General features: G+C 38.1%; 2 protein-coding genes across 3 annotated transcripts in view; one reads left to right on the top strand and one right to left on the bottom strand.

Annotated features, from left to right (window-relative positions):
* Positions 1-6,151, top strand: part of LOC140938550 (mitochondrial-processing peptidase subunit alpha-like) — a 13,959-nt gene extending 7,808 nt beyond the window's left edge. The window contains exons 5-11 of the mRNA XM_073388037.1: positions 717-809; positions 1,258-1,527; positions 1,973-2,275; positions 4,018-4,083; positions 4,194-4,282; positions 5,009-5,064; positions 5,166-6,151. Of these exons, the coding sequence (XP_073244138.1) occupies positions 717-809; positions 1,258-1,527; positions 1,973-2,275; positions 4,018-4,083; positions 4,194-4,282; positions 5,009-5,064; positions 5,166-5,338 (1,050 nt within the window). The 3' untranslated portion in view covers positions 5,339-6,151. The remainder of the gene's footprint in view (positions 1-716; positions 810-1,257; positions 1,528-1,972; positions 2,276-4,017; positions 4,084-4,193; positions 4,283-5,008; positions 5,065-5,165) is intronic.
* A 5,060-nt stretch (positions 6,152-11,211) lies between these two features.
* Positions 11,212-23,553, bottom strand: LOC140936956 (TBC1 domain family member 13-like). Of its 2 annotated transcripts, XM_073386467.1 has the most exons (17): positions 23,519-23,547; positions 23,367-23,440; positions 23,190-23,230; positions 22,275-22,336; positions 21,079-21,172; positions 19,620-19,702; positions 18,447-18,514; positions 17,639-17,733; positions 16,087-16,158; positions 15,497-15,556; positions 14,679-14,745; positions 14,490-14,588; positions 14,038-14,102; positions 13,635-13,713; positions 13,093-13,174; positions 12,794-12,851; positions 11,214-12,355 (listed from the first exon to the last, which is right to left on the bottom strand). In XM_073386467.1, the coding sequence occupies exons 1-17, from the start codon at positions 23,533-23,535 to the stop codon at positions 12,224-12,226; spliced, it is 1,248 nt and encodes a 415-aa protein (XP_073242568.1). In that variant the 5' UTR covers positions 23,536-23,547; the 3' UTR covers positions 11,214-12,223. The 2 variants fall into 2 exon arrangements, with proteins under 2 accessions (XP_073242569.1, XP_073242568.1); XM_073386468.1 differs by lacking the exon at positions 22,275-22,336 and having other exon boundaries at positions 11,212-12,355; positions 23,519-23,553.
* Positions 23,554-23,640: the final 87 nt, after the last annotated feature.

Here is a 23,640-nt window from a genome sequence, read left to right as displayed (position 1 = left end):
TAATAACATTAGAAAGTAAAGGAAGGTCCTTGAATAAGAGATATGGTAGATCGTAGTAGAATTAGAAATATCATCACTGCTAAATTTATTTAAATCCTAGATCAACAGTAATTTCATTCCATAACCAAAAAAATGTGTCGATTCATGTCGATAGCTCCCGACTTCTGGCTTGATAAGCAAAGAAAAGCAGGCATAAAATTGAGAAAACATACCTTTAAAAACTTTAACAAGTCTTTCCCTTTTCAGATTGGCCGAACTTTGAATCTGTTTGTGTTTCCAGTAAAATCCACCATGTTTAGTTATGTTTGGATAGGGATGCACGTACGAGCAACGGGAGAACGGAGGTGGCCCTGGGGTTGGCAAGGATGCACCTGGAATTGACTGATGCATTATTTGAAGACGTTTTTTAGTGACATTGTTCAAACTCTAAAACTGATTTTCTTTGCAACCTGTATTGATGCGAATTATGGCTTCTAGACAAGAGGAAATTTTGTTAAATACCAAGCCAGCAATTGTCCTGGAAAAAGGAGTTTTAAGATTATGGATTGGTTGATAAATAATAATTTATTTACTTAAACGTAAAATTAATAATGTTAAATTTATACAGAAAAGGAACAGCCTTCTTTGTGGGTTTTTATATATATAGTTAATTTTGTTACCCAGTATTCCGTTTTTCTTGTGTGTTTAATAAATGTTTTAATTACTTTTAATCACAGATTGAAGAACAAAAAATGGTTGTCCAGTTTGAACTTGAAAACTTAGAAATGAGACTTGATCCAGAACCCGTCCTAACAGACTTAATCCATGCTGTGAGTTGAAATTTTTCAACATTTATTTTTTAGTTTGGTATCTTTTATAAAATTTCATGTACTACGCAGTTTTCTAAAGTAAAGTATTTTGCATCTGATCCCGTTCAAAATCGCAGAGTCCACGTTGCTATTTTAGCACTGAATTACAAATTAAGCCCCGAAAAAAACCTTCAGGGGTTAAACGAAATTCGAACCCATGACCTCTGTATTAGCGCTACAGTGCTTTACCAACTGAGCTAAGAAGGCCTACAGTGTACTAAATCCCCTGTTTAGAGACTTTTAAAGTTAAGGTCCTGGAGATTTCACCTCTGTAGTTAGGACATCTTCAGGAGGAATAAACATTCTAGAGACGAGAGTCAAATTTATTATACCCAGAGGTACAAAACGTCTTTATCTTGCTGTCACTCTTTCCTTACTTTTACAGTTGTTTTTTTTTCTTTATTTGTAGGCTGCTTTTCGCGAAAACACTTTAGGATTACCCAAATTATGTCCTCCAGAGAACATCGGAAAGTTTAGTTCTTCTATACTGCGACACTACTTAAGCAGATATTATCAGCCGTCCAGAATGGTTATAGCTGGAGTTAACGTGGATCATCAGCATCTTATAGACTTAACAAAAACTTTTTTTGTTGAGAGGAAACCTGTTTGGTACAAAGAAGGACAAGAACTAGAAAGTCCTGACCGATCTATAGCTCAATACACTGGAGGTATTGTCAAGGTACTTATCGCCGACTATCAGCCTCCTTAAGATTTTTGACAACGGCGACGCCTATGAAAACGACGCCTTTAGACTGACTTCGTGTCCTTTCAAACTTTTCTGTTGTTTTCAAAATTTTTTCGGCTGCATTCAAGTTCAGAAAGAGAAAGAAAAAATTGCCATCGTGCGTCAACGTCCTCTAAAAAATGTTACATTAGGAAATTCCACGTCGTAGTTGTGCAGTGACTGCGAAGAAATTCACCCAAAAGTGTAACAAGGGCATAGTTGTTCTATCATGTTCTTGGTGCTTGCGTCGATAACTTCATACGTCTTCAGACTCCCTCGGGTTGTTTTTTAGAAATTCTGGTTTTTCCCCTGTTCATCCTGTAAACATTATCTTTAGTCATGCCATGATTTGTGTGAGGGGCAACTATTTCCGTGTTATTTTGTTTCTTTTTCCCTGTAGGATCACAGAACTGAGCCCCGGATAAACCCTGGTCCCACACCTCTTCCAGAATTGGCCCATCTGTCTATAGGTGTAGAAACTTGTCACTATGACGATCCAGATTTCTTTGCTTTTACTGTTCTTAATACTCTGTTGGGTGGCGGAGGATCATTTTCAGCCGGTGGACCAGGCAAGGGCATGTACTCTCGTCTTTACTTGAATGTTTTAAACAGATACCACTGGATTTATTCTGCAACTGCCTATCACCATAGTTACGCTGACACTGGTTTGTTTTGTATCCATGGCAGCTGTCATCCGTCTCAGGTGAGTGTTTTTAGCTTCCAACTGCATGTATGCAGTATTAAAAAAGCAAAGTGAAAAGCGCACACGAGTCAAGCAGGACATGTTGCCGAATAGTGTCTTTAAAGTAATACATGCAAATTTCACTTCTTTTCACTTGGGTTACTGGTTTTGGTTAATGTTTAGCCAACCGTCAGCCGACCGTTGGTAAACCATGGGTGAAAAAGTCAGTAAGGTGTTATTTAATTATCAGTCGATAGTTGGTTGTGGGCGGTTGTTCTTCACAATTACCAATAGTCCATTTTCGAGTTCGCTATGAACGCTGAATTAAAGAAGTGAAGACGCATTTTTTACAGCCTTGGCCTCAATCTGAAGTAATATATTCACAAATTCCAACGAGAAAAAGACCTGTTTATTACTCTGTCTATTGTGTATATTCAAATTTCAAACACTTACTTGCCAGAATTTCTGAATATTTTACTTTACGTTGAGGCTAACCCTGTATGAATGTGTCGTTAATGTTTATATTCAGCGGTAATTTTTAATTCGAAACTGGACTATTATCAGTATCGCTACTCCTCCGTACGGAGCGGATATCCTGCATTGTCCTTCGTAGGGGTACCCTTAGTAGTATGTCGCCGGTACCATTTATACATCTGAGTGAAGAGGACCACCACTGGAGCAAAGTTCTTGTCTTAGTAAACAACGCTACGATTAGGCTTAAATTAGGACCTACGGATCTAAGGTTTTACGTGTTAACAGGCACTCGGTCACCTCGCTTTCAATGTGATAAAGAGTTTACTTGTGCCGTAGATAGTTACCCTGGATAAGTTCCTGAATAGAGGAATTGTTTCTAACCAGTCTACGAGTCAGATTATAATCCGGATACTGCAATCCAAAATTCCATCTCCGGATTCATTTAGTAGCAAACAGGAAACACACCAATCTTAGATTGCAGTGTGACTAATTCGTGCCCTGAAAAGGATGGCGCAAATTGGTGTCTAAGTCTATGTATATGTTGTAGTTAATTTTGTTATCTCAGGTAATTTTTATTTTTCTTTTGTTTCAACTTCATCTGCCTCGTCCCCAGTCGCTCGCGATCACTTTTTGGGGGATATTTGAGTTAATTATTAAGGAAAGAAGGGACGAATGGGAAGGGGAGAAAAAGCCTCTTCTTTTCGTTCCCATCACTCCCTGCTCGCGCTTTACGCTCATTCTCATCATCCCCCTATTGCGCTTGTCCCCAGCTCTCGCGGTCCAACTGAGCCTTGGGAAGCCTGTGGAGGATGCAGCAATTTCATTAGCACTAGTTATCATACTGCCCCCCCCCCCTCCAGAAAAAAAAAGAGAAAAACAAAAATTACTTGAGATAAAAAAATTAACTACAACATATGTATATATATACTCATACACGTGCCCCTTGTGTTAACAAACAAAAACCTTTTGCAGAAGGCACAAGCACAGTTCGCGGTATCTTTTTATTACAACAATCCAAACAATCTCGGTTTAGCTAAATCTGAAACTGGATCAACGAACTCCGCCAAAGTTCTGGATAGAACTGTCCCTCCATGAAGGGCCATTTTTCATGATAGTGATTCAGTTGAACTGTTCTGAATAAAAACAAAGTTTCAACTTGATTGGTCTCTAGTACTCAGACTCGTTAAACATGTTTACATTATGGAGAGTGGAAGTAATGTTTTAAATTGTCATACGCATTTAAGTTACACTGTTTTAAAACTTTGCGTCTTTTGCATTACTTTTTCCAGTTGAGAGACCTGACGCAGGTGATTGTCAAAGAGTACTTTGCTCTCGTCAACCATGATATAAATGAGGTTTGTTTGTTCATAGTCGAGTTCCTTGCAGTTCAATTGTTCAAAACTCCGAATGAACTCAGTACCAAGAAATGATGTGTCGGGTTAAGTGCAATCTCTCTTTTTATTAGGTCGAAGTTGCAAGAGCTAAGAAGCAACTCCAATCTATGTTGATGATGAATTTAGAATCAAGAATTATTGTATTTGAGGATATAGGAAGGTGAGTCTTTTTAGTGCAGACTAGAGTGATGACTTTTCCATACTATCAAAATATTTTCCTGTTCTGCATTCCGGTCAAAACGTCTTTTATTAAAACGAACATCTTTCCACTGAAATTACCGCGCATCTTTTGTGGCGATTTGGGTGAGATATCTTTTTTGGCTTGGATTACTGAACGATTGACCTTGTTTCAGTCTCTCTAGAAACTTAGATGGGTTAATACTCTCATAAGAGGACGAATTTGAAGTTTTGAATTTCTTTGTAGTTGTTGTTTTGCACCACTTAAAGTTTCAGCAGTCCAAATTATGAAAAAATGAAAAGTTACACAAAAGTAAATTTGTACACTACCTCCCAGAAGTAACTGCATTGTGCAGACATGCAAACGTATCTCTAAGAAGTGAAGAATCTTGCATTAGCGTCAATAACTAAAGTAGTGTCAGGATAAATAGATAAATTGTTTACTTTCAGCACAGGAGGATTTGTGGAAATGAGAATCGGCGATGGTGGCGAAAGCGTCATGTTTCAAAGTTCATTTCACGTTTTACCACTCCGTTGTAGTCGTGCAACGACAGCAGAGTAGTGTACAAAAAAGCATGATACGCGTGCAGAGATGTTTTTTTGCTAATCATTTTTACCGTTCTCGTTGCCACATTTGTCGTCGTCGTTGCTCAAGCTCCCCAATATTATAAGCTCAATAACATGTTCCTGTTATCTTTTCAATTTTAAGGCAAGTTCTTGGGCTCAACAAGAGGAAGTCAGCAAAAGAACTTTTCGACAGCATTGGTTAGTTGTTAATATTTCAGTCTCTCCGTTCTCCTTTTGTGTTACGTTCATTCAGTCTCCTCTCATCATCTTTTCTGTTTGCCCTTATTTTTCTTTTTCAGAAAACGTGACGGTTGATGACATTAGACGCGTGAGTTCCCGGATGTTAGCGTCCCGGCCGTCTGTGGCAGCGCTAGGAAACCTGGCCACCCTCCCCAAATATGACGATATCCAACGTGCTTTTGCTAACCGTGGAAACTTCAGTGGCGCATCACGTTTCTTCCGTTTTAATTAATGACTCGATCGACGCGTAAAATCACAAGCTTAACCCACACAAGCACAACATGATCCGGTCATCTTTTGTCGATAGCCTGATATCCGTGAGTGCTGCTTTTAGTAGTGGAAATATGGAAGGTCTTCTCTCTCTCGCTGTTTCCTGCGTAGGTTACACAAGTGCCATACGCTCCCAAACTCCAAACTCGCGGAAGTAGCATACGAAACGAAGACTCCAAGGAACTCATCGTAGCATGCGTATCCACTTTTGGACCTTTTTTGCAGCTTAAGTGGAGGGTCTTGTGAGAAGGGAGCCGATGGTTCTAGGAGCAATAGATCACTAGCGCGTGCAGCGAGTATTGAATGCAGAAAGAAAGATTATGTCCAGTCTAGGATGTTGAATATCGGATGTCGGATTTCGAATCCCCGATTTTGGATGTCGGATGTCAGATGTTGGATGTCGGATTTCGAATCTCGGATGTCGGCTGTCGGACATCAATTGTCGGATGTCAAATTTCGAATGTCCAATCTAGGATGCCAGATCTCGGATGACGGATGGCAACCATAAGCTTCCTTAGTATCAAGCATGGTACCAAATACTCTGACAATATGGCGAATTTATAACCCTTTTTGTCAGTGACAGGTGCTATTATCCCTATACAGAGAAGGGAAACAACCCTCATATGCTCCCTCCCCTCCGACGCCAAACAAAAGTAAAAGAGAAATAAAATTAGAAGCTGCCTGAATAAAATTCTGTACCCAAGATTAATACTAATGGTTGGTTCTAGTCATTTACACAATACTATATTAAATCTTTCCTATGATAAGTGCAAAGTCAGCCGGTAAAAAGGCCCACATTTTGTCAAATAACCAACTTTAGACTCCTATCCCCCGCTCCCTTATTCTTGTATTGACCGGGGTCTTGGCTTTGTTGTTACTAAGACAAAAAGTAACACAAGGGCGGATCCAGGATTTTTTTTAGGAGGGGGTGCACTCGTCTCTTGCTCTACTTCAACACCAATAAACCACATAGTTTTTCTTTTTTTTCAGAATACCAGTTGTATTAGAAAACCGCAGGTCATCTAAGGGGGGGGGGGGGGTGGGGGTGCGCCCGCCCCTGTAACACCCGTATTGTTTTTAAACCTGGATCTCGGATCTAAAGAAAGATTTCTTCCGTAATTAAAGTCGAAAGTGAACCGGTCATCAAAAATAACACCCGCATTGTTTTTCAACCCGGATCTCTCTTCTTCTTTAATTACAGTCGAAAGAGAACTGCTGCTCATTATTAACGTGATCATTTTCACGGTTTTCACCAAAAGTTTATTTATTAAACTGTAAATAAAATCGTTGGAAGAATCATCTCAATTCAGGAGCTTAACACCTCAAGGCATATTTTATAAAAAGGGTGACAAACCGTGCGTAAAGGTTTGGTTTTATCTTAAACCCTGGTCGATAAAACATGAAAAAAAAAAGAAAAAAAAGAGGGATCTTGAAGTTTTTGGTCTTAGATTTCGGTCTTATTTTTCGAAAGTCGTAGTTTTCTCACTCCCCAGTCAGGTGGGTAAGCCAAGCCGGCTTTTCTCGACTCCATAGCTCATGTTTTAGTGGTGAGCTGATGGGTGGCTCTACGGTTTAGATTATGAGCTCAAGTCCCGCTTTGACCTTTTCACTGACTTGTTTCACGGATGAACTGTGTTCAACTCGTACAGGACGCTTGAAAATTAACCGATCTTGCTTATCCTTCATGTCCTTTAGAATTTTTAACCTGTATTGCTGCCAGACCCTCTTAATACGAACACCATAAGAACTGCAAGTCTGCGAATCGCAGAGGTGTACGTATTATGCATGGCAGCGAATAAGGGACATTCGATTTACAAATGGAGTGCGTTAGTTCTATAGCGCCGATTCGCTGATCGTAATGACCTGCTTTTCGTAGTTAATCACAGTAGTAAGTAGGAGGAGAACGCGTAAAATGTTTCTTTGTTTAATCGGACTTTCTGTGAGTGGGTTCTGGTAACTTAAACTCATTAAACACTATCAATTATAGCGAAGCTGGACCTCATTTGCCGGGTTAAAACTACCGTGCGAGCAGAGTTTTCTCTTTTGCATGGCCGTTAGCGTTTAGGAAGTGTTTGCGTCGCTTATTAGTCGCGTAGTTTCTATGTTTCCTTGGGCGTATAAAGCGAACCAACTACGCGACTGACAAGCGACGCGAAAGACTTCGTAAACCCTAAAAGCCATCGGCGCAAGAGACAAACCTCTGCTCGCAGGGTAGGTTAAAACTTGTACGAAATATATGAAGCACTTCCTCACTTAAATGATGTGAGAAAATGGGGCGAAACTAAACACTGATGAACTGGCAAGAGAATATTTAAAATACTTCATGAAGTGAGGTAAAATATTTATGATGCTTTTAAAAAAGACCACAAATTTTGTATCCCCTGTGAAAGGCGAGCGAACTGTGTGTATCCATAGAAACGACTTATAAATTAAGTCAAAAATTGTCAGTTAAATTCGTTAAAGTTTCGTCCTAAAATGTTAGGCCCCATTCACACGAATCCGGGCATTTCTAAAACCGCAGCATATTTTGATACCCAGATTCGTGTGAAGGGGCCTAACCACTCTGGAGAGCGGTTTCAAAGAGAAGCGGTTTCGGTAAACGGATTCTTTAATCGTGTAGAAGGCCGTTTCGTGCAGAAAAACATGCGGTTACAGAAATATCCGAATTCTTGTGGACGTGGCCTAAGAATGGTTGATTTAGGAGAAACGTTTTGGTTTTACACACTTTTAGGAGAGCTCAGGAGGTTTAACTTAACGTTTCTTGTATTGCAAAGTACGGACTAGTAAGTTAACCAATGAGAAGGCCAGACTGATTTTTTTTACGGGTCGCTAAAGTCCGAAATTAGTTCACTTGTCTCGGCACATAACTGATGGACCTTTATATAATACTCACACGACCAGCTGCGGTGCTCATGAAACTGGCTCCCGGAACAACTTTAGGGTTTTATTTACAGTTTTTCCAATCTGGTTGTGAAATAAACAAGTCATTTGGGTAAGAAAAAGGGCTCAGTTGTCATATTGTGACCACCTGTTAGTGATTGTTTGCAAAAATTTGCTTTTTGGCTTTAATTATCTACTGTCTTTATTCACAGCTGGTCAAGCGGAAAGTCTTGAATCAGAAAATTCGTAGACTAAGGAAACATGGCTATTGTAGTTTGTTTTCCGGCAACAAACATTCTAAACATCTTGCAAAGGTCCTCAAGAAAACAGAAAAATTATTCGCATGATAACCCGGAGGTGAAAGCTATTGAAACTGTAACACATTTAATTGAGTGAACAAGGAGTAATCAGCGATAACGCAATTCTCTGGAATTTGATAATGCTTTTCGTATGCATAAATTATGAAGGAAGTTTTGAACGTTTGTTTTTTTTTCCCTTTGGATAGACAGAGCAAGGTCATTCAAAAGCAGTAGGCCGTTTATCCAGTTTCATAGAGCTTCTTCAACAGTGTTCAAGCTGAAGAAAATTACGCGACGGACATTGGTTTGGAGAGACTGGACTCAAATGTAAAATCCAGCACTTTGAGAAAGTTCTCTGCGTAAATCAAGGCTACAGTCTCGAGCTGTTTTAATGGCATCAACATTAAGCTACAAGAGAGCACTTATTCTAGCACTCGTCCTACTTTTCGCTGTGGCTGCTACATTTGTGGTTAAGAGCAAGTTGGATAAAGGAAATACGTTTGAATTTCACGATAATACAAGGGCTGCGGATGAGATAGACAAGTCTTACGTGCTTCTTATTGCTGACTCGGAGCAAAACTTTGTGGAGAATACGGTCAAAGATCACTGATGACTCGCTCAAGTTGACGGAATGACTTGATTCACGTCCAGGACTACTGACAAGATAACTTGCAAACGTTTGGGACAACGGAGGAAGATTTTGAATCGGAGCGATTGTTTACAAACACATTGTGATACAAGCTGGTGGATTCATTGTTACTTTGTCATAAATGATAAAAACTTGCTTGATCACTTTATATCATATATCGTTAACGTCAGCGAGTGAAAAAAAGCCTTCTTGCAATTTAGCTTTTTCACCCACTTTTTTTTCATTTTGTGTTATTTAGTTTAGAGGTGTCCAAAAGTTTTTACATGACAATTACGATATTTCTATCATCATCATCATCATCATCATCATCATCATCATCATCATCATCATCATTATCGTCGTCGTTGTCGTCGTCCTAAGGACGTGCAAGAGACTGTTTCGTTTTTCAGTTTAGCGCCTATAACATGCAGTATGGACACATCATGGAAGTGACCGGCATGGCTAGCTTAGTAAACGTGAATCAGCTTAAAGCGAAACGTTGAGAGAACATCCCCATTTAGATTTCAAAAATATACCCCAAATAATAAAACAATTTTCGTTTTCAAGACGCTTGAGATCTGATTTACAGTTAGCCAGTGCCCTGTTCCACTGGACAAATTTTTGGATGGAAGTCGCCTCGCAATTTTGCCATAAGATAACTTGCAAGAAAAATTTGCCAGGTAATACCCCCTGAAAATGCCCGGAACCTGTCTTGTGTCACTTTAGTTGCGGCACTATTGCACGAATTACTCGTCGAAGCGGAAGACTTCAATCAAGTTTAAGTTCTCGCAAAGCTTGTATGCTGCATTATGGAAACGTCGAGACATGAACGTTTCAGGGGGAGTTGACCACGCAACGGCTTCGTTTAGCCTGTCTCGCAGCGTACAACAAAATTGCGAGACTTGGTGTAGTTGTAAGAAAAATTGTCTAGTGTCAGTGTAACAAGGAATTGATTCTCTGACAGTCCGAAGTAGTTTGCTTATAAGGGAAGGGTAAGCGAGCAACGTGCTGGTAGTGAGGTGAAAGCCACATTCAACGCAAAATTAAGCAGGTACTAATCACTAACTTTGTGAATTAATTTTGGCTAATAGCAGTGATGTGGTCGCATCGCAGGACTAGAACGTTCAACACTTTACTTATTTACGACTTGTTTACAAATAGCAACCATGTCCCATACAATGGGAGGTTAAAAATGTCGGTTACGAGTCTTCGGGAGATTTGATTAAGAAATCGAGGGTGGATCGATAACTGACTGTATGCTTAAGCCCAGTTCAAACGTCGAACTTTACGTGTACTTTTGTGTCGATCAAATAATATAAGTCCAACGGTCAGTTGGTTCAGACGTCGACCTTAATTAGCCGGACTCAATTCATGTTTATCAGTAAATTGGAAATAAATTATAGTAATTTATGCATTAGGTTCGGCCATGAAAAGTTCGACGTTTGAAACACAGTCGACATTCCTGCCACCCGACTGAGCCTATAAAGGCCGATACACACGAGGGATTTTGCTCCACGCTCCGGGAGCAAAGCTCCTCCGTGTGTACCAACGATTTCATGGTATACTTCATCTTCGGAAGCAGAATTTCCACCCCGCAAAATGCTCGACGATATTTAACCGGTTAAATATTTGGGAGCAAGCTCCCGGGGCAAATTGAGCGAACTTGAAAACGCTCCCTCGTGTGTACTGACACGTGCAAAATGAGCCTGGAGCATGCTCCGGGATCAAAACCCCTCCTGTGTATCGGCCTTAATTCATGGGTCGACCCAATTTAGATATGCCGGACTTACTTGATTCAGGCGTCGATCTTTTCATATACTTAATTGAGGGGAACAGGTTCGGTAGGTCGACGTTTGAACTGGGCCTAGAAGTAAAACCTGTTGAAGCATCTAAACACTTTTGCAAGTAAGTACTTTACGAAAACGCGAGAATTTGGGTTCATTAAACGACTTTAAATTAAAGAGCAAAAAGAGGGGTGACCAAACAATATTAATCGCTTAGAAGAGCTACTCTCAGATTATCTGGATTAAGGAAAGACGCCACTTTAATAGGGCAGCAACAGTCCTCTGCAAACTTGATATCATTTGACAAACCTTTTACGCAAAGCGACTAGTGAAAAATATACCTAGTTTATAACTTGTTTTATTACAAAGTATAATCTCATACATATAGTCTATTCCTTTCAGTCACAAACTTTCCACATATTCTCTATCATTGCTGGGTTGCAAACAGTAGCGTTATATCACACATCCAACACGGATATCAATATAAGGATGGATATAATACTAATCAATTGGATGCACATTATAGTTATAATAATTTTCTGTTAAAAAAAAAATTAAAAAAGACAAACCAACAGAACTCAAGAACGGAGAAAGAAGAACAAAAATACCGATACCAAAAATTAAATTTTCTGTCATTTCGTTTTCAACGTTTTCAATATATTTAACTGCACTGGGAAATCAAATAACTTTCTGTTATAATGGCAGCATTTCATTCCAACAGATCAGCCCTTTACAAATATACATATATACTTTTTGCATGAAAATTCTAATTTTGGCATTTTGGCATTCTCAAATCGATGAAATTAATTGAGAATTAAACTCAGTATGCTAATCAAAACTTTTTTCTTTTTCTGACTGACCGGTTCCGAATCCAGGTCCTTCATTCTTAGAACTTTATCAAAAGAGACGTTTAGATTCTAACACGACAAAGATTACGAGGACGAAATTTTCTCAATACTAAGTAATTTTGGCGGGAAAACGTGGTAGCCGTCGTTATTCTACGTCGGGTTAAGCGAGAATGTCGTATAGAATGTTAGAAGTTTGGGCATTCTGTGCTCGGGAGAGGGCTTCACATTTTCCATTAAAAATAACTGTGTTAGCTTTTCAGGTCAAAAAAAGTAAAATTAAGCTTTTCGGTGTCTGATTTTTTTGAAAATGCACGAAAAAAAAACTTTAACTTTCGTCCCCTTAGTCGTCTTCGTCCTGAAACCCAAAGGTTTCTAATGAATGCTAGGATAATCTCATGAAAGCCAGTGTCATCTCTTCTTGAAATTGAACCCAGCCTTCTGTCTTTGTCGTGTCCGAGGGGAATTGGGAAACACTGCTTTGGGTCGTTTGAGATCCATTGCTTTCGAGAGAATTGTGTGGATATCAATATCTGGATAATTCTGAAAAGGAAAGAAACCAAAGGCGACATCAACCATCATTTCACCGTTTTTTTGTACCTGAAAATCAAACGGGGAGGGGAGTAGGTTGTTGAAATGTCGCATACTTCGCCAATCGTTAACAAGTTACAATACCGCCGTTTATCGCTAATTGGTCCCAGTCAAAAGTCGAGAAAAACCTAGTGAAAGGGTCTATTATTGCCGGCCGTAAAATACAGAGCGCTAAAAATATTTAAGTGTAACTATCTAAGGACCAAAAACAACACAAACAAACAAACAAAAACAGGACGAACAAGATTGTAGCAAGATGCGGGGGTTATCACAGACAAGACTGTCAACGAAGAATAAAGGCGGGATAACCCACTGTAAACTGTCGTCTATAAAATGTGGACAGCATAAAAATACACAGCTTTGCAATGAAACAGATATTATCTATAGTACCTGAAGAAGCTTCATTGTTGTAGCAAAATCTGCAGCAAGAAGTTGTTCCCTTATAACTCTAAAATATGAATAAACGGATATTTAATGACTTGTTAGCAGAAAGAAGGATCTACAATTATCACAAAGTGGCATACTGATTTATCTACACATCTTTTGCTGTCTTCAGACATCTTTTTTTCTGAGAACTCGTTGGATTGGAGCAGGTTGCATGACCCGGATTGATTAATTTTGAACTAAACCATAACAATACGCAAGACTTACGAAAAGTCCTCACTTCACAGTAATTTTATCAGACTCACATATGCATAGCACAGCAGACATAAATGAGAAACTCGAAACGTTTCTCGTCGGCAAACAGAGAATCCCATACTCTGATAACGTCTGAAATGAAAAAATAATGGTCAGACATAAAACAGAGGAAAAAATGTCTTAACGACAGCAATAGCAACGAGAACACAAAAAAAGCCATAGGTTTAAAAAGCGGCAAAACTACAACTTTGCAAGCGCAGCAACAGTTCTCTTACGTGCAAGACTCGACAAGAAATTTCCCAATTTCATTTTTTAACGGAGAACGTAAACATTTTCCACGTTTTTAGCTTTCTTTAACTGAACGCTAATACAGTCCTTAACAATTCAACTCCAGATAAATTCCCCTACATTTAAAAAGTTCAACGATATGGAATATTAGCGGTGAAGTTTGAAACATGGCAAATTTACTTTTTAAGTGATGCTTTCCCTACGGTCGGCGCTGATGGTAGTTGCTTACAGTAAGCCCCTAATGACGAATAACAATACGCACAGGATTCAGAACGCTGTATGTAAAGGACAGTGAATTACACACCTGGAAGAGCAAACTCCTGAGATAAAAGCAGCGTCAGCCACCTAAAACTATAAAACTGAGGACTCATCTCTTGTTCTTCCTACAATGAAAGAAATGTTTTTGAAATGTTTTTTCAGAAGCCACGCAGTCGATATTTTCAGAAAGAGAGATTGCGAAAATATAACAAACCAACGAAAGAAAAAAGACATCCTTAGAAAAATGTCCTTAATATGATTTAGTCTAATTTAAGTAACCGAAAATGACAAGGGACTCAAAAAGTAAGTTCGTCGTAGAGGCGGAGGGGGGGGGGGGGGGGGGGAGGGGCTTAAGAAACAATTCACGATTACTTCAACCTTGCCGCCAATACTAAAATTTTCACTTCTTTCAGCTACATAATATTAATAACCTAAACAATTGAACTTACCAGGTATGTGAATAACATGAGATCTCTCTCTCTTAACAAGTTCCTGACACTTTTCATCATATTTCCTAAAACACAGTTGACAAAGAGTATCTTCAGGTTAAAATCTACCCCTTTGAAGTCATGTGCCCAACCAATTAAAGTGAAAAGGTCTCATGAGCAAATGAATTGAAAGTGAAGTCTCTGTAAACTAGACATCTATGGGACCAGATCAGTGGTGCCAGTTGTTTCTCTCTAACAGGGTTAATGTAGCCTAATAGTATAGAACATTTAACTGCCGAAAACCACACAGTGCAGACCAAAACCTGTGGAAACCTGGTCTCTTTTTGTAGAGATGCTTGTGCCAGATGCTACTTTGTGTGACTGATATACTGGGCCTGTAACGGCTTAAGTATCATGACCGACCATACGGTAACCCTAGAGTAACTGTCTTTAAATCGCCGTTGTAATCATACCTATTCCACAAGCCGAGTCATCAAGGGTCTTGATAAAGTTATCTCGTATTTCAGACATCAAATTTGTAAAACAGAAGAAAGCATCCGCTTCAACATTTTCTGTGAAAATGAAAAGAAATTGGAGGGGTTTAAAAAGCATAGTTATTGTAAATGATTGTAGTTTTTACCACGATAATTCAAACTACTGACCTTGCCATTCAGGATTTGGATCAGAACAAAACACATAGTAAAGTGGACCAATTATTTCATTCATTCCCTAAAAAAAAAAAAGAAACACAGATAACACAAACTTTAGCTGCCTTTTTCATCAAATATGGAACAAACCATAGATGTAGCTACTATTAGTCCGGACTATTTGCAAGACATCAAAAAGCAAAGTTACACTTCATAAATCCAAGCAGTCATTTCGATCGATAAGAGGAATGTACAGCAACCAAAAAGCCTCTCAAATTGGTCCACATGCCACATGTATCCAAATATTTTTAAAAACGGAGATGTTTTTCCTCTGTTTTCAAATATGTATGCGTCCACGTGTAGCGTATTCGAATCGTTTTCGCCCGTCCATACGAAAACGCTTTACAATGGAAATGAGTTGAGATAGCATCCCTCACAGAGCATGCGTAATGCTAGTAGTAAATCATGTATTGTACGGCATCTCGTATTCGAAAAGTTCCGTTTTCGTCCGTCTACACGTAGACGAAAAGCCAGCGTTTTGAAAAATCTCCACTTTGGAGAGCGTTTTTGAAAAGATGCAATTTCGGTGACTGTTTTTACCGAGTACGTGTACTCGGTAAGCCAAATCGGAAAAATAATCTCCGTTTTCAACCAAAAACGGATATATGTTACAAATGTAATTTAAACATTCTCGTCTACAAAAAGGGGTGACGAATAACTCCTGATCAAGACCGGAATCCAATAATCTTATTTGTTGCCGCTTTTATTTTGAAACTGTAAGTACAGCTATATGTAACATCAAGACAAATTTACTAAGAGGAGAAATCTCTCACCTGAACATAACCCAAACCAGGATTAAGTTTAGCGTAAATGTACAATATTCTCTCGACAACCTGAAAGTTATAAAAAGGAGTGTTTCATTTCAGTCTCTAATTACAGAATTAAACACAGAGCTCTATGTAACCAAGGACCAATTAGCCGGTTGAAATGAAAAAAATAAGCAATACATGTAAGATAATTTGGATTGGGACAGGTAACTGCGTCTGTTCTTATCACTGCGTCTGGTGCTAAAATTCCATGATATGACCATTAATTCCAAATAAGAGAAAGGTCTTACCATAGTGCTACTTGTTTTTCAGCAATATTTACCATTTTTCTCATTTTTAACAGATAATGAGTTTGGACTGGCAAACCTTTCTGTGATCAAAGGACACCCTTTTCTGAGATTTAATCCTTGCAAAACAATTGTAGAAAAACCAGCAAGAACACAGTCTCATACAAATAAGTAAAGGCAGGTCAAACACATACTTAGCTAACTGAAGCAAAAGGCCTTCTCACTTGGTGAAAAATAAGTGGTTATTATAAAATGGACTAAATATGCCCACAAAGAAAAAACAAAACAAAGAAAAAAATTTTCTGTGACCTCCCAATGAGCTTCTTCGTCATCTCCAAGTACAAGGTACTCCTCAGAGGCAATCTTCCTAGGAGCAGACAACTGACAGAACAAAAAGTAAAGTTAAGACAATTCTCCTCTCTTATTAAAAACTAAGGTAGAGGGTTATATGTATGTTGTTACTTCCCAAAAGTGTTTCATAGTCTAAGTGCAATGTTTCATCGGTAAACATGTAGCACAGAACCAGCGAATTTTGCAATCGATGTATGTGGGAGGTTGCTATACATGAAAGAAGCAAAAAAGTTGGTGGAGGCATAGCTGAGATGACCTGTACAGTAGGTGCCGGCAAAGGCAAAAATTTTGAGGACACATGTGCGCACATGAGGGAAAAAACTACATAACCAAACAACTAACTGATACCTGCTATGCAGGCTATTGTAAAGAGCAAACTTTAGCTTCTTGCATGAGTTCTTAACAAAAACCTCCTAAGTGCAGCCATAACTACATGGTTGCCCAGCTGCAAAATTTACCATTTCTTTTATAACATAATCAAAGATAACAACTTTTTATTTGGCTCACAGATAGCAGTGGAATAATGAGACTGTTGCCAGGTGCATGTGCCATAACAAATCAGTGCAAATCATTCTTTGTAAAGTCTCTCCTTCCAAAAATATCTTTTTACTGAATAAGAAGTTCTTGGTCTCAATAATAATAATAATAATAATAATAATAAATCCTTAATTATCCTCTCCCCTTATGGGGCTTTTCAGAGATAATGAAATGAAAAAATTTAAATGGAAAAAAACAAGGTTTCGAATCCCAACTGGCTGGAGGCAAACCAGTTGGCTATTTAAAGCATGACTGAGGAGATAAACTTGGGACTACAGAGAACAAATCCAGATGGCAGTCAGGGCAGGACTTGAACTCGGGTACTCTGGAATGCAAGTCCACGCTCTAACTGCTCGATCACGCTGCCTTCTCAAAGTGGATTGTAAACAGTTTCTACACCATCTTTCAATGTTTTTGTAAACTCAAAAAGCTTTAAAAAACAATGAGGTAAAAACAAAATATAGTTTTATAGAAAGTAAAACATACAACTTTGAGCAAGCACTCGCTTTTCATCAATATGGGTCAGTGAAGGAACCTGTTGGGCCACATGTTTTAATAATGAGTTGCCCAATGGGTAACCAACATTCGTCAAGATAAAGTACCGTATTTATTCGGCCATAAGCTAAGACCCTTAACTTTGAACTCGAAGAATCAGCAAAACCAAGAATGAAAGATTAATCCAAAACACCCTGCTATAAGCTGAGACCCCTACTGGACTCACATTTCACTGAACTTTAGCATTAATTTGTGTAAAATCGCTCAGCTTATAGTCAAATAAATACAGTAACTTAGCAAAAAGGGGATTCCTAGACCTACAAAACTGCACTGGGCTAGTAAACTTCAGCAGGCGAGCCCTTTTTGTAATAAATATCTTCACATTACCCCGACAGGGCTCCTTCACAGATGATAATATTCACTCCTACAACCCTAGCTGTAAGCAAACAAAATAAATTCAACAGTCCCTTTTCCTCACATTTTTTAATCCACTTCTGTTGGTGTTGACCTGAGATGCCTCCAGGTGGGTTCTTAACACTCGCTCTCTTAAAGTTTCAAACTCTCTGTCATTTCCTGAAGAATATTAACAACATTCTTGGTCATCATCACACACGCCACAAAAAAAACAGCTTATTTTTAACCAAACCTGCAATCAAATGTTCTCAGACAAAGATTATTGTACATGAAACATGAAAATGAGTAGACTAAGGTTCTTTTCAAGAAATACACTAAGACAACCAAACTGCTTTAATAAGAGAACACTTTTAAATGGAATTCTTTATTTCACCCATGGAATAATTCACCCAAGAAGGTTAGGACTGAAGACCTAAGCCTGTCATGTTTCAAAAAATGTTGCAGAGAATTTTACAAGAATAAGATTAGGGACTTTGATCCTGATTGCCCACATGCTACTTTATATGCGTTATTTTTTTTTTCCAACAACTGTGGTAAAGTTATTTTTAAATTCGGCAGAGTACATGTAGGTTGTATGGCTCTTCCCTTCCCTACTAGTCCTTAGCCGCTGCTCTCTTCAGTTCATGCCTGATTATAATGACTTGTAGGCAGTGAAAATAGGTTAAATTAGCCTTTTTCCCAGCAAAAAAGGATGGTACAGAGGTGACTTGTATGTCTATTTTAAACAATTTATTATTAGAAGGGTTATCTAACTTTAAAGACAATAAGGGGGTGTTTCTCATTCACAGAACATGACTGAGAAAAGCAAATTTAAAGAGAATTGATTAACTTGCTGGTTATGGATCCAGTATCCCTCACCTTCCATCACTTACCAGCTATAACTTCCTTGTTTGGGTATTTTGTAGCAATTTGGAAAAATGAAATATCAGGACAAAGCCTCCTTTTAAAACAAAAATAAAGAAAAAAACTACAGTACAGTAGAACCCATTAATATGATCAATGTTGGGCCACAAAGTCCTGGTTGTAATAACAAGTTGGTCATATCAACGGGGCCGGTGTAAAGAATGTAGTCTTAATGACAAGGTGGTCGTATAACTAATAAGTGGGGTGGATATAAGGCAAAGTTCCACTGTAATATCAAAAAAGCACCTACCCCAATGGCCATAACAAAGTAATCAATCTACTCAAATAATCACCCCTCCTCCCCCATGCTCCCATTTTTAAATAATAAGGATATTGTGAGGATAGCTTACCTTCAATCAGGCACTCATTTTGGGTAGAGTAAGGGGGGGGGGGGGGAAGGGTGGGGATTATGAAACAGAATAAAAGAACACCTGAAGGCAACTTCAAGGAAACACCACTTTCTCTTCTCATTTGAACCATTTTTTTTAAAGAGAACAGTTTCCTCTCTGTTACGTCAATTCCAGAGATTTTACCTCCAGTTTCCACCTTGGCCAATTTCTATATGCTCTTTCAGTTCCTAATAAAATTATTTTCTCAAAACAAATTGCTGCAGGTATTTAGAGTAAAATTAATGAGGTTTCAAATGTGAGGATAGAAAACTTATTTACAGAAATATCATTATGGTAGGATTATTATATAAGTAACTCTTTCCTTGCTTATAAACTGTTTACATGTATATATACTTAATAGCTATTACAAAAGGCCTAATGGTTGCAAACAGACAGACAAAATTTTGATTATCTCTAATGCAATTTTGAAAAAATGACACTGACCAGCTTTTTGCAGTTACAAATAGTCTTATAAACATTACTTTCTCTTCTCATTTGAACCATTTTAATTAATTAATTTAGGTAGATCTAGGGTTGTGAAGTGATCAGTGAGATAAAAAATTAACTACAACAGAAACATATTTTTTTGAAAACAAAGGAAAAATCTCCATTTTCTAAAATATCTGTACATGTGTGGACAGGGCCTAAGAGAACTTGCCTTGCTTATGATATAACTCCTGGAGAGTTCAAAACATTTTTTAAAAATTACAATAGCAATGTTTCAACACGATGGAAGGTGAGGAGGAGTATTACCTGCAATCCTTGTCAATCTGCAGCAACACTTCATTGTCTTTAAAGAAAGCTAGCCAATTACTGTCTGGGTTAGGATTCAAGGGCTACAAACAAACAACATAATACATGCATATTATTTTAACAGCCTGTCAAATATCAAAATAATATCCACTCTTGAGCACAGGAACTAATTTAATGAAACCACAGGATTTGATGGTATTTACAGGGTTAACAAAGTATAAGCGTCACATCATTATAATAGAGCCTTTCTTAACCCATTCTCCCCTGAACTGCCTGTGCTGATCCACATCCCTAGTACCACACGTGATGTCATCAGTTTTATCTGTCAACAACAACTTTGTCATCTAACTTGTACTGAAAAATAATATCTTTCATTGAATGAGCATGATTCAGACCGAGGAGGCCAAAGAGAAAGGCAAAAAATCATGAACAGTTGACTCAAAAATTCAGATCCAAATCTTGTTCCACAAAAAATAGGAGACTAAAGTGCGCCAAGCGCGTTCATCCTGAATCAACAGCTCATTGCAAGGTAATTGATAATTGTTTTGACTTGATCAGACCACATTCTTTGTTGCAAAGCAATAAGGGCAGATGTTTCTTAACTTAACTAGTTTAATTTTTTAGAACTCCCCAAAGTTGCCAAGGTTGAAGTCTTATTCACACTGGCAACAGTATCAGGTGCAGTTTCAAGCCTAGGACAGGAAAACCCCTGCACATACTGCAAAACATTTCTTCTTTATAACCTCACCCAATTTTGACAAGATAAATTTCCTTTACAATTCTATGCAGAATGTTTGCCCTTCTTGTTAACATTTTTCTTCATCCGCTTCCTGGAGTCTTACATGGCAGTGTTTAAAACCATACTGATTCTCTTTGGGGAAGTAATAAAGTTGTGTCCAAATCTCTGTTGTAGGTAAAATTTGTTCTCAGGTTAAATCAGAATTCAACCTATTTTGATTCAAAATTTCCTTTGTTTCCTGGTCATAATAGAAGGCAAAACAAACTCTTCTTTTACCTGAAAACAGATTTTACCTACAACATCTTCACCTCAAACAAAATTAAATATGGCTTATTACCTTGAGTTCTGTGACGTACACAGTTTAAGTTTGATTGCACCAGAACAGCAAGCTTACATGTTGCAATGTGACATGTGTTTTTTTAAATTATTTGAGATACAACACACAGTATTTATTTCTATAAAGATTTTCTCACTGTGAAAACAATAATAATCATTATCTTAATTTTTTTTTATTTATCATGTCAGGTTACTTGGACACAGGATGAGCAACCAAACGTTGAAAATTACAAATCATGGACTAGCTAATGCATTACTATTCATTTCTAGCCATCAGCAAGTAGGAGTGTTCGACTTGCACATTCTGCCCATATTCTTATATGCTGGAAGTTTGTTTGTGCACTTGTTCAGTTATAACATAGGTACTAATGCTTCCTTACATACATGATCAACATCGAATTCCTTGGAATCCTTGCCAGACTTTGTTCCTTTGCATTGTTCGATGATTATTTCCTGAACAAACTGCCTGTAAGTCGACCTGAAAACAAACAGATATAAAAAAGAAAAAAAATCACTGAAATAATGTGGTAAACAAGGGAGTAGGCCAAAACTAGCATTTTATAGCAACTTCCCCCTCTACAAGTGTGCAGAAATGTTCCACAAAATATCCTGACCAAGGGCAATATTATTTGAATTATTGAATTCAAAGATTTTGTCTCAATCTCTCCATCTTCATCAGTGAAAAAAAAAGTTGATGTCAGGTTGATCATGCAGATGTTATGAGCTAGTTTGATTCTCAATTTCCTAAATCTGTCCCCTAGTCCTTAATATTTAAGAATTAGGAAAAAGAAATTAAACTTGTACTGACTGGAGTGAAAAAGCATTGCACAAAATTGATCAGAACTTCACAAATACATTTTGGTCCACAAATAAAGACAGAAGCAGATATAATAATAATAAACTAGTAATAACCAAAGGTTACGGAGTGCGGGTGACAACGATCTAAGGTCAAATGCTTTTGCTCCTATGCAGTGAGTGCTTTGCACAGGTTTCTCGTAACAGGTGGTCAAAACACGTGTGATCAGATTATGAGGGGCAGAAGGTTGAAACACGCTTTATCAAATTGCGTTCAGTACATTCCATTCATTCTTAGTGGAAGTCCAAGCAAATGTTGGCTATAGACATTCGATGCATGGGTAATAACAACCTGGAGATTAGGGCTGTGGGCTCCTCTTGTCACCTGCAATAAATAGAATCCCAACTGGCCAGAGGCAAACCAGTTGGCTATCCACATGTATAGCCAACAAGTTTAAAACCCTGGACTTATGGGAACAAATTGTGCTAGCAATCAGGATGGCACTAGAACTCAGGGTCTCTGAATTGGAACCTTGGTGCTCTCACCACTAGGCCAAGCTGCCTCACAAGATGGTGTACTGATACATGGTAATTCATTAAAACTTTATTGTGCATTTTTTTAAACAAATTTTCTCTTTATCTTTTAATGTCCTTAATAAGCAGGAATACTAAAACAAATCACACAACACAAGTTGATTGATTGATTTATAGATGATTTAATGGACTTGATATCTTATATTCAATTTTGATACTGGTAAGATTAAAGAAAGGCTAATTGATCAGACCTCTGTCTCTTGAGAGTCTCAGGCCAAAGATCCCTCTGAGAAGGAAGATAACCTAAAAGAAGCTTCAAAAATAATAATGTTCATTGGTATTGATAAGAAAAGAACAACCCTGTTAACACTGTTTGACTTCAGACTCTTTCTCAGCTGACTTTCAATATACAGCGGAACCCGGTTGATGGGGACATGCACTGGACATACAATAGTGTCCATATTATCCAGATGTCTGTATTCAGCAGGCTTCCAGAAAAAATGCAACAGACACATGTCTTATCAATATAAAAACTAATGCTGAAAATTTTATAAGAAAACATCACCTAATATCTCAAACTGTAACTGTAACAAGTACATCCTGAAGAAATTTCGTGATCATTTACCTATTCCCAGTTCTTATCTGCCAATATACATTACTTGCAACGAGAAATTGACACCCCATTCTATAAACAGGCATGCATGTAATATCAACACCCTGTGTGAGATGGAGGTACCCATATGGCAATGTACAAGTCTGCATCATTAAATAAAAAATGAAAACAAAATAGAAAAGGAAAGAAACAAACAGGTTCAGGGTTGTAAAATTCTGTCTAGGGACACACATATCCCCACTACCCACAAAAAGGGCCTTGTTTCATTTCCTTATCTTCATTATACTTTTATGTGAGAAACAGTCCCCTGTGCCCTTTGTCACGGTCACGCCATCATATATAAATCGAAGATGAGATGAATTCGAATCCTTGTTTACAAGAGTAGGTCCAAGAAAAAGTCCCACAAGGAGTCACAGACAATAAAGTAGAGTGCACTCACAACAAAAAATGCCTCATTTTAAATATACTCCTAGCGTTGGTATTCAGCGCTGTAAGGTACCATGCACATAATTATCATGCAACGCCAGAGGAAAAACAAACTTAAGCAACACACCTTCCAACACAATGAACGGATTCCGGATCCATCGGGAATACCTGTTGATAAATGTTTACACGTGAAACTTTGACATGACTTCTTTCGGGTCAACAGTCCACACAAAAAGTTACTTACCTAGTTTTTACAACTGTAAAGATCAATATGATGCAAGCTAAGATAATTCAAAAGGCTTACCACTAAAACACAGTCGCTTAAGATGTTTGAGGTCTATCTCCCGTGCTGCAAGGACAGTCTGGAACTCTGAAACCCTTGAAAAAATAAATTATTGTTCAGCATTATACAATGATCGTGCAATCTTTGAGTGTTTTGCACTTTTCTTCAAATACCTCTGTTTGAACGCCATCTTGAATTTGAGCCCGCTGTCTGAAATCGATAATCGATTCTCTTTTGTCTTTTGTCTCCCAGAACCAATCAAAACATACTCATCTAACAATTGCAACCAATCAGA

Source organism: Porites lutea, chromosome 5, assembly GCF_958299795.1.
Source record: "Porites lutea chromosome 5, jaPorLute2.1, whole genome shotgun sequence".
In the NCBI taxonomy this organism is placed as follows: domain Eukaryota; kingdom Metazoa; phylum Cnidaria; class Anthozoa; order Scleractinia; family Poritidae; genus Porites; species Porites lutea.
Note: the sequence above shows the minus strand (reverse complement) of the source record. Positions and strands in the feature narration are given on the sequence as shown.